Source organism: Sinocyclocheilus anshuiensis, unplaced genomic scaffold (genome assembly GCF_001515605.1).
Source record: "Sinocyclocheilus anshuiensis isolate Anshui unplaced genomic scaffold, SAMN03320099.WGS_v1.1 scaffold438, whole genome shotgun sequence".
Taxonomy (NCBI): domain Eukaryota; kingdom Metazoa; phylum Chordata; class Actinopteri; order Cypriniformes; family Cyprinidae; genus Sinocyclocheilus; species Sinocyclocheilus anshuiensis.
The window spans coordinates 1,280,222-1,292,292 of NW_015546118.1; the positions used below are offsets into that span (position 1 = coordinate 1,280,222).

The following is a 12,071-nucleotide window of genomic DNA, read 5'->3' on the forward strand; positions in this document are numbered from 1 at the left end:
AAGAAAACATCTTCATCAATTTGACAACACACGCGCTGCAAATTCTCACAACGCAAACAAATAAAGAAACGCACTGCAAATGCTCACAACACAAACAAATAAAGAATTGTATTTGCAGCGCGTTTCTTTGTTTGGTTGTGTTATGAGTATTTGCAGTGCGTTTCTTTATTGTGTTGTGAGCATTTGCAGCGCATGTGTTGTCAAATTGATGAAGCTGTTTTCTTAATTTGCAGATGCTTTTTCTATTTGCAGTACGTTTCTTTATTTGCTTGTGTTGTGAGCATTTGCAGCGCGCGTGTTGGCAAATTGATGAAGTTGTTTTCTTAATTTGCAGGTGTTTTTTCTATATGCAGCGCGTTGAGCTCTCTCGGCCACCGTAATCCTGATTAAGGGATTGTGATTAAAGGGTTCTTTAGGATTCTTCAAAATATCTTCATGCTCCGCAGAAGAAAGTAAGTCAGGTTTGGAACAACATAGCGTGAATAAATTATGACAGAATTGTAATTTTTAGGTGAACTATCTCTTTAAGTTACACAGTGAAGATCCTCCAGCTGTTATGCAGAAGACAGGCAGATCAGTCAGTGAGGGTGGACACAGGCATATAAATCAGGTATTTATTCAGTATTTATCTCATTGCAACCACAGTGAGGTGTGCTTGCACTTTTTCCAGGTGTCATCCCACGCCACCTACTGCACTAAAAAAACCTAGCAGCAGCATCAATGCGGCATATATCAGACCTTTTAACAGAGGAGTCTGGCCTTATTGCTGGAGTTCTATTGATATTTCTGCATTTTACAATCAGTACAATCTTACATACGGGAGGAGAAATTGGGTTGGATATCACGATTAAACCCCGGCTTTAAACATCAATCTCAGTGATTAAAGGATTGAGCCTAATTTGTGCCACTTGTCTCAGTTGATCACATTTGATACGTTTCACCAGTGAGTTCTGATTGCCGGAGAGATTTATGCCAGGCATATGGTTGGCTGTCGGGGTGCACTGGCCAAGTTGTTCACGGACACAATGTGGTACCTGGATGCATCTCTCTGGGGAAGGGAGACGTTTACATCTCCCTCCAACACCCATCCCTCTCTAACTCTAATCTCACAGCGACCTCCGTTTCTCTCCATCTGTGTTTGTGACTCCGAGACAGCTTGCGACCAGCTTTTAGGAGGTGTGTATGCGTGTTTATGTGAGCGTGTGTGTGTGACATGTTGTTTTCTCCTCAAAGCTATGATAAATGTTCCACTCTGTCCTCTCACCATGGAGCAGATGTACCTCTGGGGAGATCACACACACATACACACAGTCTGGCTCAGTCAGCCAGCTAAACTCTTGGCTTGGCTGCTTGGCTATGGTATCTTGTCTCACCCCTCTGTTGACATGCAGCCTCAGTGGTGTCAAAAGCCCAAAGCTGTGCCCAGCTAGATGAGCTATTCAAGTGAAGAAACATTTGCACACAAACACACACTCATAGTATCTATTAAACTCCTTCCAATACTCAAGACAGACTTAATCAGGAAAACGTTCCTCCTTCACACCGAAATTTCCTAAGACTGCTGGTGTGTAAAAAGCATTAAAGATCCAAATAAAGTGCACGCCGCAAATTAGAGAGTGACGTTCATGAAAAGGATAATCTAAAAAGTCCTTGGGTGTTGTTCCAGTTGTCAGGGTGGTTGTACTCTAAAGCAAATGCACGTGAATGACGAGATGAGAGTGAGCGGGAAAACAGAGAGAGGGAGGAAGAGCAAATGAGATCGTTAAACGCATCGAGGGAGAAATAGATCTCGGCGCATTTTAGCCGAGCGGCCAGAACGGCACAAACAAGCTCTGCGCAGCAGCGATAAGAGAAACAGCACCAAGTGCTGCAAAGAGCTGCAAAAAGGGCAATGCTGCATCTCTGTGGCCAGCCGATGGTGGGAAAACAAAGATGAATGAGACTAAACACACACACTAGGACCTTGTGGATACATATGAAACCTTACTATTCAATTTAGGGTTAGGTTAGGTTCAATTTATGCTGCAAAAAAGGCACATTTGTGTATTTTAAGAGTATTCGGTACAATAACATTGCGTTGGTAACGTTGTATTTGTCTATGTGCCACTCGCAATCCATCAAAAAACTATGCGAGACATGAAGAAGTGCTGTTAACAGGATTTCTCCCAGAGCGAGCAGCCAAGTTGGTCTGGCTAAGTGTCTCCCCATGGCGGTAAATTGATGTGTAGACAAGAGTAAATCCCCTCAGCCTGTCCACTACACTCAGGGTACCTGGACTAAAACTAGTCCCTGGACTGTCCTGTACAGCTGGTTTATCTTCAAAGGCTGAAATATAAAATATTATTTATGGCCAAGCATGCTAATTCTAGCCCATTGTTTATCATCTGTTTGTTTGTTTGCATAAAAAAGAAAGCTTTGAATAAATTACACAACCACACGCAGTCAAATCATAAGCTATGGTAGGTTCAGCTTAGTCAAGTTGCTCTGAAAAGAACAGATGTAAAGATGTAAATCATGTAAATCAATTTTACAGGTTTAGCTTTAAGATATTTTCTGTGTCGTAAAAAATATTCGAATTGGCAGCATATACTATATAACAACTTAACAATCATGACAGAGACTGTAAATCTCGTAACTAGTCTAGAATAGTTTCAAAGAAGGCCAACATCTACAGTACCAACACATGTTCTGAAAGGGAGCGTATATTTGTTGACCTACCAGGTGCTTTGTAGAAGCCATTCTCCTCTCTGTAGGGCAACAGATAGACTTCTCCCTCCTTCCAGATGAGGGATTGTTCATGCCCTCTGGTGAACACACCCTTCCAGCCATCTGGATCTGAACACGGAGTACACACAACAAAGTCTGAGATCATTGGTGAAAGTGCTTCCATTCTGCTTTTATTGTTTAATACAGAAATGTTCTTTACAAATTGAATCAGCATAACAAAATATTAAACTGAATCTTAAAATGTTAAACTCAGAATGTGTAAGCATTTGGTTTGTCTCTCTTTTGCTTTTAACTCAAAATGTTTGTGCAAAGCCTGATGGTCATGTTCACCAAAATAATTTTAGATCATCCAAAGTGTATCTTGGATCTAGTTTCTAGACCATCTATACAAAGAGTCACATGATCAATGTCACAAGTTTGATCATTCAATTTGAATGATCTGAAAAAAATGTGCAAAATCTGAAATAGTTCTAATTAATTTGGCACCACAGATTTTTTTCTCTTATTTAAAATGTTAAAAAGACCAAAACCTAAAATCCGATTTGAAACGTGTCGGTTCTCAGTTCTTTTGGACCACACTATATATCTAGACTATTACCTGAAAAATAATACAAAAAGTGCTGATAAAGTGAGTGAGGAAAGAAGTGTGTGATTGCAGTAGGAGGCGGGAATTGTGAACACTGATATTCAGAATGTAAATCATGTCAAAACAGCATAACTGTTTGATAAATCACCTTCTAGGAAGTCTGAAGTAATATTAATTGCCATGTACTGATTGGAGGACGAACAGGCGAGGGAGTGTCCAAAGCAAAAGCATTTTTTACAGCCATCTGGGTTTTCCAGTTGGAGGTTGAAAGAGCCTGGTTTACACCTATAATACACATAAAGCAGACATACAGTACACTGGTAGAGTGCTCAAGTTTCCTCACATTTATCAAAACAATTTATGTAAAGATCTGAAAAACCTGGTGCTTATTTCTTGAGCTTGCAGTATGCAGAGAAGAGTGCAAATGAGCATTTCTCCATTGATTTATTATAACTGGAGTTATTTGTGTATGTGTGTATGATGTGACCTAATAGGAAGCTTATTAAAGGAATAGTTCACACAAAAATTATAATTCTGTTTGAAACACTGAAAAACTGTTTAGTTACCCACCCAGTCAACAATTTGATCTCACAATGATGTCACCATGAGCTCACACGATTCTCATGGTGTGGTCACAATATGTGTGTCACAGTGAGCTAAAAGTGTAGTCTTCACAATATCTGCTGTGTTCAGCAGAAGAAAGAAACTCATACAGGTTTGGACCAACTTGAGGGTAAGTAAATGATGACAGAATTTTCATTTTTGGATGAACTATCTCTTTAAGTAACAAAGTAAATATATAAGTAATTAACGATGGTATGCAAGGGTGAGAAGCAGTAGTTCACCTGTTGCAGGACTGACCCTCCACATTAGTCTTGCAATGGCAACGTCCGTCTTCGGCTGAACATACTCCTACACTGCCCCTGTTGTCACACTCACACAACCTGTTTGAACACACACACACACACACACACACACACACACATACACATACAGATGAGAGAGCCACAACTGATGTGCCTGTAGTGTGTGGGTCAGTTGGTTGACGGCCTCAGGTCAGAGCTGCTCTGTCGGGAGTAAACTTTTTTTTTTTTTTTATCTCACTATGATCTGCTACATGGCCTGAAACCATGGTTTTACCTGGCATCCCATTACCCATAATTCTCCTATCTGACAAGTAACCTCCCTCCCTTTCGTTTCTCTCGCATTTCATCTTTTTTCTTTCACGTTTCGCTCCAGTGAAGCAAATAATTTGCACCCAAAAACAGTGACCCACATGGGCTAGATGAAAGTGTAGTGGTGTATAAAATTGTAGTTTGTCGTTTGCCTTTCTCCTGTGTTTTCTTCTGCATTACACCATTATTTGCGTCATTGAATAAGCAAAATATACAAAATGCAAATCTTCTCAGGTGGATATAATCGTTACACAGCTCAATACTGAAATGTTTTTCTTTCTTTCTTAAAATAATTAAAATAACAGATGCAAAATTACGTAACAGTACAACTGTAACAGACGCTAAAACAATAAATTTAATATAAGGCATAAATTAAACAACACAGACGACCATTACATTTCTCTGCCTCCCCCTAAACATCTGTTTCAACATTAACAAAATTAATTTGAAATAACAGATATTCCAGACTCCTGACACTTTTATATTTGTCATATGATAGAGGAGGTGTACAGTGTCCTAATCTACATTGGTATTATTGGGCTGTTTTATTTGTTGGTATTATTGGACTGCTTTATAGGTTTTATTTTATCTCAGGACTGCCCACCTTGGGTGGATATGGAATCATCTGCCATCAAATCTGGCCTGCCTCTGAATTTGTTTCTATTCATCAGAATTGAAAGATCTTTAAAAAAAAAAAATGTTTAGTTATAAATATGATTGCTGTATGGTATCATGTGAAAAAAAATGTAGGTGCCTTTTACCCTTTATCTTGTTTTATTCCCTTTTGGCAGCAATACAAAGTTTAAACCAGACAGATTAGACACAGGCTTCAAGATTTGGGCTGACAAGGGCATTGAAAAGATAGCAGATTTATACGTTAACAATGTTATTTGAGGAAATACTGTAGTTAATACATACAATATTCCTACAAAACATTTCTTTAAGTATTTACAAATAAGAAATGTCATACTCAAATCACAAAATAATTCCCTTGCTATGCCATCATTGTCTATCTTGGAAAGGGAAAAGACAAGAAATTGTTTTAGTAAAGGTTTAATTTCATTATTAATACGCTGGTGTCGGGATCAAACGACTCTTTAAACTATAAGTTGGAAGCCTGGAGATTGGGTCTAAAGGAGGATATTCAGATGGATGTCCCTGACACTTGCTTAAGATGCAGTGAGTTTAAAGGTACGCTATACCATTGTATATAGGAGTGTGAAGAAGCCAAGAATTTTTGCAAAGGTGTGAAAAGGATGATAGAGAAGATCCTTGGTATTAACATTCCACTGTCACCTTTACTTTTTATATATTTTTTTCAGTTATATCCTAAGCAGATAAAGCGGAATATATATTTATAAATATATGTATTCTTCAAGCAAAACGGCTTGAAAAAGTCATTTTTGCACCAAATATATACCTGAAAAAGTATCTGTCCACCAAATATAGGACGCTGGCTGAAGGAAATGGTAACAAATATATAAATGGAAAAGATAACACATATTATGGTATATATATATATATATATATATATGTTTTTTATAGTGTTTCAAAAAGACTGAGGTGATACTGTATATTAATGTAAAACACTGAGAAGTCATTTTTTCCTTTGATTTTGTTTTGTTCCAGTTCTCTCTGTTACATGGAAATTTATATGCACAAATGTATAGTTGAAATGTAATAAAACAAATAATAATAAAAAAACAGACTACCGTTCAAAAGCTTGGGGTCAGCAAGATTTTTTTTTCCCCTGAAATAAATTAATATTTGCATTCAGCATAGATGCATTAAACTTATCAAAATGGTCAGTAAAGATATTTATAATGTTATAAAAGAAACTGTTTCCTCATACGTTTACAAACAAGCACTATGGTATTACAATGGTTTTATATATTTTTCTTTTGATATGATATAGTACAAGATTTAGACAGAATCTTTCCTCTTGTAGAAGACATGTTTTCCTGTGTCTGCTGGTTCTATATCTCTCGTCAAGCCTGTTCTCCATTTTTGAATCTTTCATTATGTACAGATAGTTTGCAATGTTGTACTGTCTTTTTAGGGCTAGATATGCCTTAAAAGGTCTCCAAAAAGATAATATAATTGTTTTATTTCTGGTGTAATTTGATTAACTGGAGTTTCACAGTATTGTTCTGTTCCAAATGTGAGTGTGAAGTATATTGGCCTAATTCTGCTCTGCATGAGTTTTCTGCATGCAAGAATCAAATGATTTTCTCGTTAGATGAATTCTTGGTAGGGATATTCTTGCTCTCATTACCTGCATCCACCAGGGCCGAGAGAGTGGAAACCGGACTTGCAGATGTCACACTTCACACCAGACACACCTGGCCAGCACGTACACACTCCCTCTGCATCACACTGTAAACTCACAGAGCCTGGAGAGAGACAGAGAGAGCGAGAAGACAGGTTTTGACAGACATTCATAGCCTTTGGGTTTTTTAATGAGTACATGGATCGTTTCAGTTGCATTAAAGAATCATTCCCTTATCTAAAAATTCAGCCAATAAAGTTTAATAAATGGTAATTTTAACATATCTTATTCACACATTTTGCCACCTGAAGCAAAATCAGATATTTCAGATACAAGACGAACACGATTAGCGTGTATTAAACAGCAACAAATAATTTCAAAAGTGCACGATTTTTTCCCTGGCATTCTGGGAATTTAAATCCATTAATATTGCAATATCTGAATGCAAATTGATATTTAAATATTACACCAATAGGCAGCATATTTAATATATTTTAAATCAACTTTTTTTCATCACCTGCAGTCTTGCACTTTGTTAGTATTACCTATAATAAAAAGAAAATCCATGTTTGAATTTGAGTGTGTGAGAGACTTTTCTTCGCTGTAGTCACTTCAGAGCTGTATATTTGTAAGCATATATGTTCATTTGCATGAGTGTATGAGATTCAAGACCGATTACATGGGTTGATAGAAGATAGTAGTGAAGGTGTGAATGAGTGTGACTGATGCACAATTAGTTTGTTGAGTATGTGTGTATAACTCACCCATTGCATTACAGTTACAGTTTTGGCAGGTCCGCTGCGGTAAGGATCTAAAGAAGTTCTCTCTGCATCTCTCACAGTGAGGGCCAGCTGTGTTTTCCCTGCAGCCAACACAGCGCCCCCCACTTCCTGTGCTGCGGTACTGCTCTGCATCAAACACACATTCATCAGCAAGACCACTGCAGTTACACCCTGAGAAACAAGAGAAAGATGTGGTGGAACGTATAAGGATGGAACAGAGGAAAAAACAGGCAAAACAAGAAGAAAAACAAATAAAACTGATTAAAAATAGCAGTTGATGTTCTTCTAAAGCTTTCGGTCAAATTCACACCAGTGTGTTCAGTTTCAATAGGCTTTAGATCACACACACTACCTAATAAGCTCCCCTGCCACAGGCCCCTACTTCTCAACATATCATCGAACCAGAATGCATAAAGTCAGCTTTTTTATGCACCCCACTACCTAGGGGGGCATTGTGGGACATTACTCGTTTTATTACAGCTCAGTCAGTCTATTGACTCTGCAATAACCATCACATTATCACTTTCTAATGGGACACAGTTTCTCGGGCTGCCACTGAAAAAAGGAATGCATGCTATTACAATAAAGGAAATGTGCTAAGGAATGGGAGAAATGCTTATTTAAATGAATTAAATCTCAATTTCTTTTACATTAAAATACTTTCCTAATGAGCACAGACAACTATAAGTAAACACATTTTTCAAAGATTTCTCTAAAAAAAAAACTAGCATTCCAAAAGGGTTTTGTAAAGTAATTAATACCTTAATTCAGCAAAGATGCATTAAATTGATTTAAAGTGACAGTAAAGACTGTTACATTGTAATGCTGTACTTTATATTCAAATAATTCCGAAAAAAACGTATCATGGTTTCCACAAAAATATTAAATACGCAGAAAACACAACTGTTTTTAACTGTGATAAGAAGTATTTCCTGTGGAGCAGATAAGCATATTAAAATATCATGTGACACCGAAGACTAAGTAATGGCTGCTTGAAAATTCATAGGAATATATTACATTTTAAAACAAACTGAAATAGAAAATAGTTATTTTATAACTCTTTTTACTTTTACCTTCTTCCAAAACCAAAACTGCACCAAATGCAAACTTTTGAATGGTAGTGTACAATACGTGGCTCTTTGGTGCTACTGAAACAGCTTTTTGGCCAGAAACAGCAACATAAGGAGTTCTTACAATACATGCCCATTAAACATCTTGATTTCAGCTGGAATAAAACAGTAATTTGTATGTATATAAATGTCATGTGAATGCCGAAGTCTGACTGAAATAAGTCCGTTTTGTTGGGATTAACAAATCTAGATAATGTGAATGAAGCTTAGATTCTTCTAGCATACATGTCAATCGGACTACAGTGGCCTTGGCGTTGAGCACATACTTCAAAACACAGCAATGACATGCAACAAATATTCGATTACCCATATGTGTCATGCATACATGGACAGATAGACGAAGACTGTAACTCAAAACCATGTAAATACAACCAATGGTGTGAACCTGGGGCAGGACTTTATGTTTGTTGAACAACGACAGACGGGCAGAGTTCAGGAAACCTGTTTGAAAACCTCTGAAATCATTATTTTTGCAGTTCTGTTCAGTGCCACTAGTGACAGACAGAGAGAGAGAGAGAGAGAGAGAGAGAAATGCATATTACTGTGAAATTACTGTGTTCAAAGTAGGGGCTGAACGACTTCTGATTTTTTGAAGTCGACTTTTATGTGATGAAAGTCGAGTCGAAGTCGACTAGTCGCTGATGACGTCATTAATGAACAAATAAGTCTGGAGCTGTGACAAACACCTTGTGAAAAATGGGGGCAAAAACAAAAGTGTTGCATTTATAATTTTGTTCGGTATAATAAATAAACATTTCTAGGTAGTCCTAATTACTCTTCTAATTTTTAGTCATGCAAAGTTGCATTGCAATTTTAAAAAAGGATTTTCATTGCTATATATAAAGAAAGCCGTGGTAACAAACAGCAACAAACCGTACGAGAACATACTTGAGAAGCAAAACAAGGATTTTGTGCTGTTTGCAAGCTAGATTTTCATCTTTTCTCTTACACTTTCAGATTGGAGGGTAAAAAAGACGTCCTTTGTCCATCTGTTTGAAGCATTACAAGAGAGGCATATGGTGGAAGCTTTCAGAGTCTGCCATGCAAATGATAAACTTGGCAGAGTCTGTGACGAAAAACTTTGCGAAGCAACCATGCACAGAATGCATCGGCGGTTGACTCCACCTCCTCACCAACAGATAGTGCAAAAGCACAACCAGAAACTTGTTTATTCATTAAATCCACTTTGATGAGAAGGAACAACAATTACCAACAGAAACCTATCTGTTGACCACTGAAACAGAGAGTTAATTAAAGAAACATGGAGCTTAGTGGAATACAGAATGAAAATAATTAACATGGCTTTTTTCGCCTTATGGGTTTGTCAGAATAGCCAATTACAGCATCCCCTAAAGTATTTACCAGAGACGCATGACAGCACACAACACATTACACGAACAAAACTTTCTTAGTTATTGTGCTAAAAGGCTAAATGGTGTGTTGTTTGATTGAATTACAAACTGCTGTGAGCATCTTCGTGTGAGACTGTGCTATAAATACAGTGCAGATAAAGTGAGAGAAAGAAATGGGATCTTTCCAAGATATTGCTATTATAATCCTGATGATACCGGTAACTTCATACAGAGGTGACATTGTACTGTACAACATGCAAGGCTAACTTCTTTTGATTTCACAAACTTCTTTTAAGGTAAATGGTTGCACAAAATTGATCTACAGTACATTTTAATTATGTCTTTTAATTAAATCAGTTCAGTTAAACTGAGTAAACTAAGCAAATTCAATCACAGCCAATGCGCAAGAGGCAACAAATTAACTTTTTAAACAACTTCATTTGAAATTTAATTTGAGAAAGTAAAACTCTGCAGTCTCCAACAGAATTTCATGTTTAATGAAGTTTAGAGCATTAAATATATAATGCAGATGTGGAGACTCAAAGAAGATAAAATTCACTGTTAGTTAATTTCCATTTCTCAGATACTCCAAACACAATGCAAAGATGCGCAGATGGGCCCTCAGTTAAAACTTCAGTTTCTTCTGATTGATTTAAATTTACATATGCTACTTCAAAACACAGAAAACGAATTAAAGATAATTTATTATTAACTAGCAAAATGAAAAACACTGTCACATTAATCATGTAATGTAAAATTTACTTGGGGCCTAATGCATATTTTCAGCTCTTTTTCTTGATTATAATCTCAATGGGTTGAGGTGTCAATACATTTATGAACCACATGATTAAACTTTTAACTTTTAACAGGATTAATGATGAACATTTTATTAATAAAAAAGACCTAATATTATATTACACGCTCTGAAACACGTGTGTAATCCGTCCGAGGGAATCCCGGGTGACGTCACCAGCGGGGATGACGTAGGGACCAGGAAGTATAAAAGCACATGCGGTGGAGACAGCAGCAGCTTCTGTTGTTCAGTAAGCGCTCTATGTGTGTCCGTTCTATCTATTGTTGTCTGTCTTTGAAAGTTGTATCATATTATCGTTGTTATGGCAAGCAAAGACAAGAAAGTGGACAAGCAATTTTTCAGGCTGTGTGTTCCTCCCTGCCGGCGTTTCACTACGGGTGGGGATACACACAGTTTGTGTGTTGCTTGTCTGGGAGCGAAGCACGCTCCGTCAGCTCTTGAGGGAGGTCTCGCATTGTGTTCGCCTCACGATGCGGAAGCTCCGCTCCTGGAGAGCGCTCTTCGAGGAGGGCGCTCTCTCTAGCGTTCCTCACGCTTTGGGTCCCGCTTCTGCCGAGGCAGAGCGGCGACTCAGATCGTGGGGTTCACAAATGGATGTGGCAGAGAGATTAGAGATGAGCAGGTCCTTTTCTCTTTCCTCACCTGCCAGATCCAGCATTCTCTCTTAGGGAACGGAAGCACGTTTGGAAAAGGTTTCTTCTGCCCCTGGAGAGGGCTTGGTGCTCTATTTATCTTCCTCTGAGGAGGAGGATGATGAGGGTACCGACAAAGACGTATCTGTGGACTTGCCACCACAGTCTATACTGTTTGAGGAGATTTTGGAGGTGGTGACTAGAGCTGTGGCCAAATTAAACATTGGCTGGCCGACTGAAGTGCAGTAAGAGCGTCCGAAGAGCAAGTTCGATGAGCGATTCCTGAGCTCCAAGTCACTGCCTCCATGCCGGGGCCTGCCGTTCTTTCCCGATCTGGACACCTCGGTGTTGTAGATATTAAAGAAGATATTAAAGAGCAGGTCATATGGTATTTTAAAGTGTCCTAATATTGTGTTGGAGTCCCCTACAACAGGTTTAAATTCATCTAAGGTCAGAAAACATTGTAATTTTCTCAGAATATACATTTAATATTAGAGTCATTTGCCAATGATTTCGAAACGATTAGTTCCAAGCAAGTTCGGAGCAAACCCCTCCCTTCCATAAGCCTACTCTGCTCTGATTGGTCAGCTGGCCAAGCCTGTTG

General features: G+C 38.0%; 1 protein-coding gene across 1 annotated transcript in view; it reads right to left on the reverse strand.

Annotated features, from left to right (window-relative positions):
- The window catches only part of lamc3 (laminin, gamma 3), an 82,158-nt gene that overhangs the window by 39,154 nt on the left and 30,933 nt on the right, over positions 1 to 12,071 (reverse strand). The window contains exons 5-9 of the mRNA XM_016502805.1: positions 7,522 to 7,710; positions 6,764 to 6,881; positions 4,159 to 4,257; positions 3,462 to 3,598; positions 2,719 to 2,835 (exon numbers count right to left, since the gene is read on the reverse strand). Coding sequence (XP_016358291.1) covers positions 2,719 to 2,835; positions 3,462 to 3,598; positions 4,159 to 4,257; positions 6,764 to 6,881; positions 7,522 to 7,710 — 660 coding nt within the window. The remainder of the gene's footprint in view (positions 1 to 2,718; positions 2,836 to 3,461; positions 3,599 to 4,158; positions 4,258 to 6,763; positions 6,882 to 7,521; positions 7,711 to 12,071) is intronic.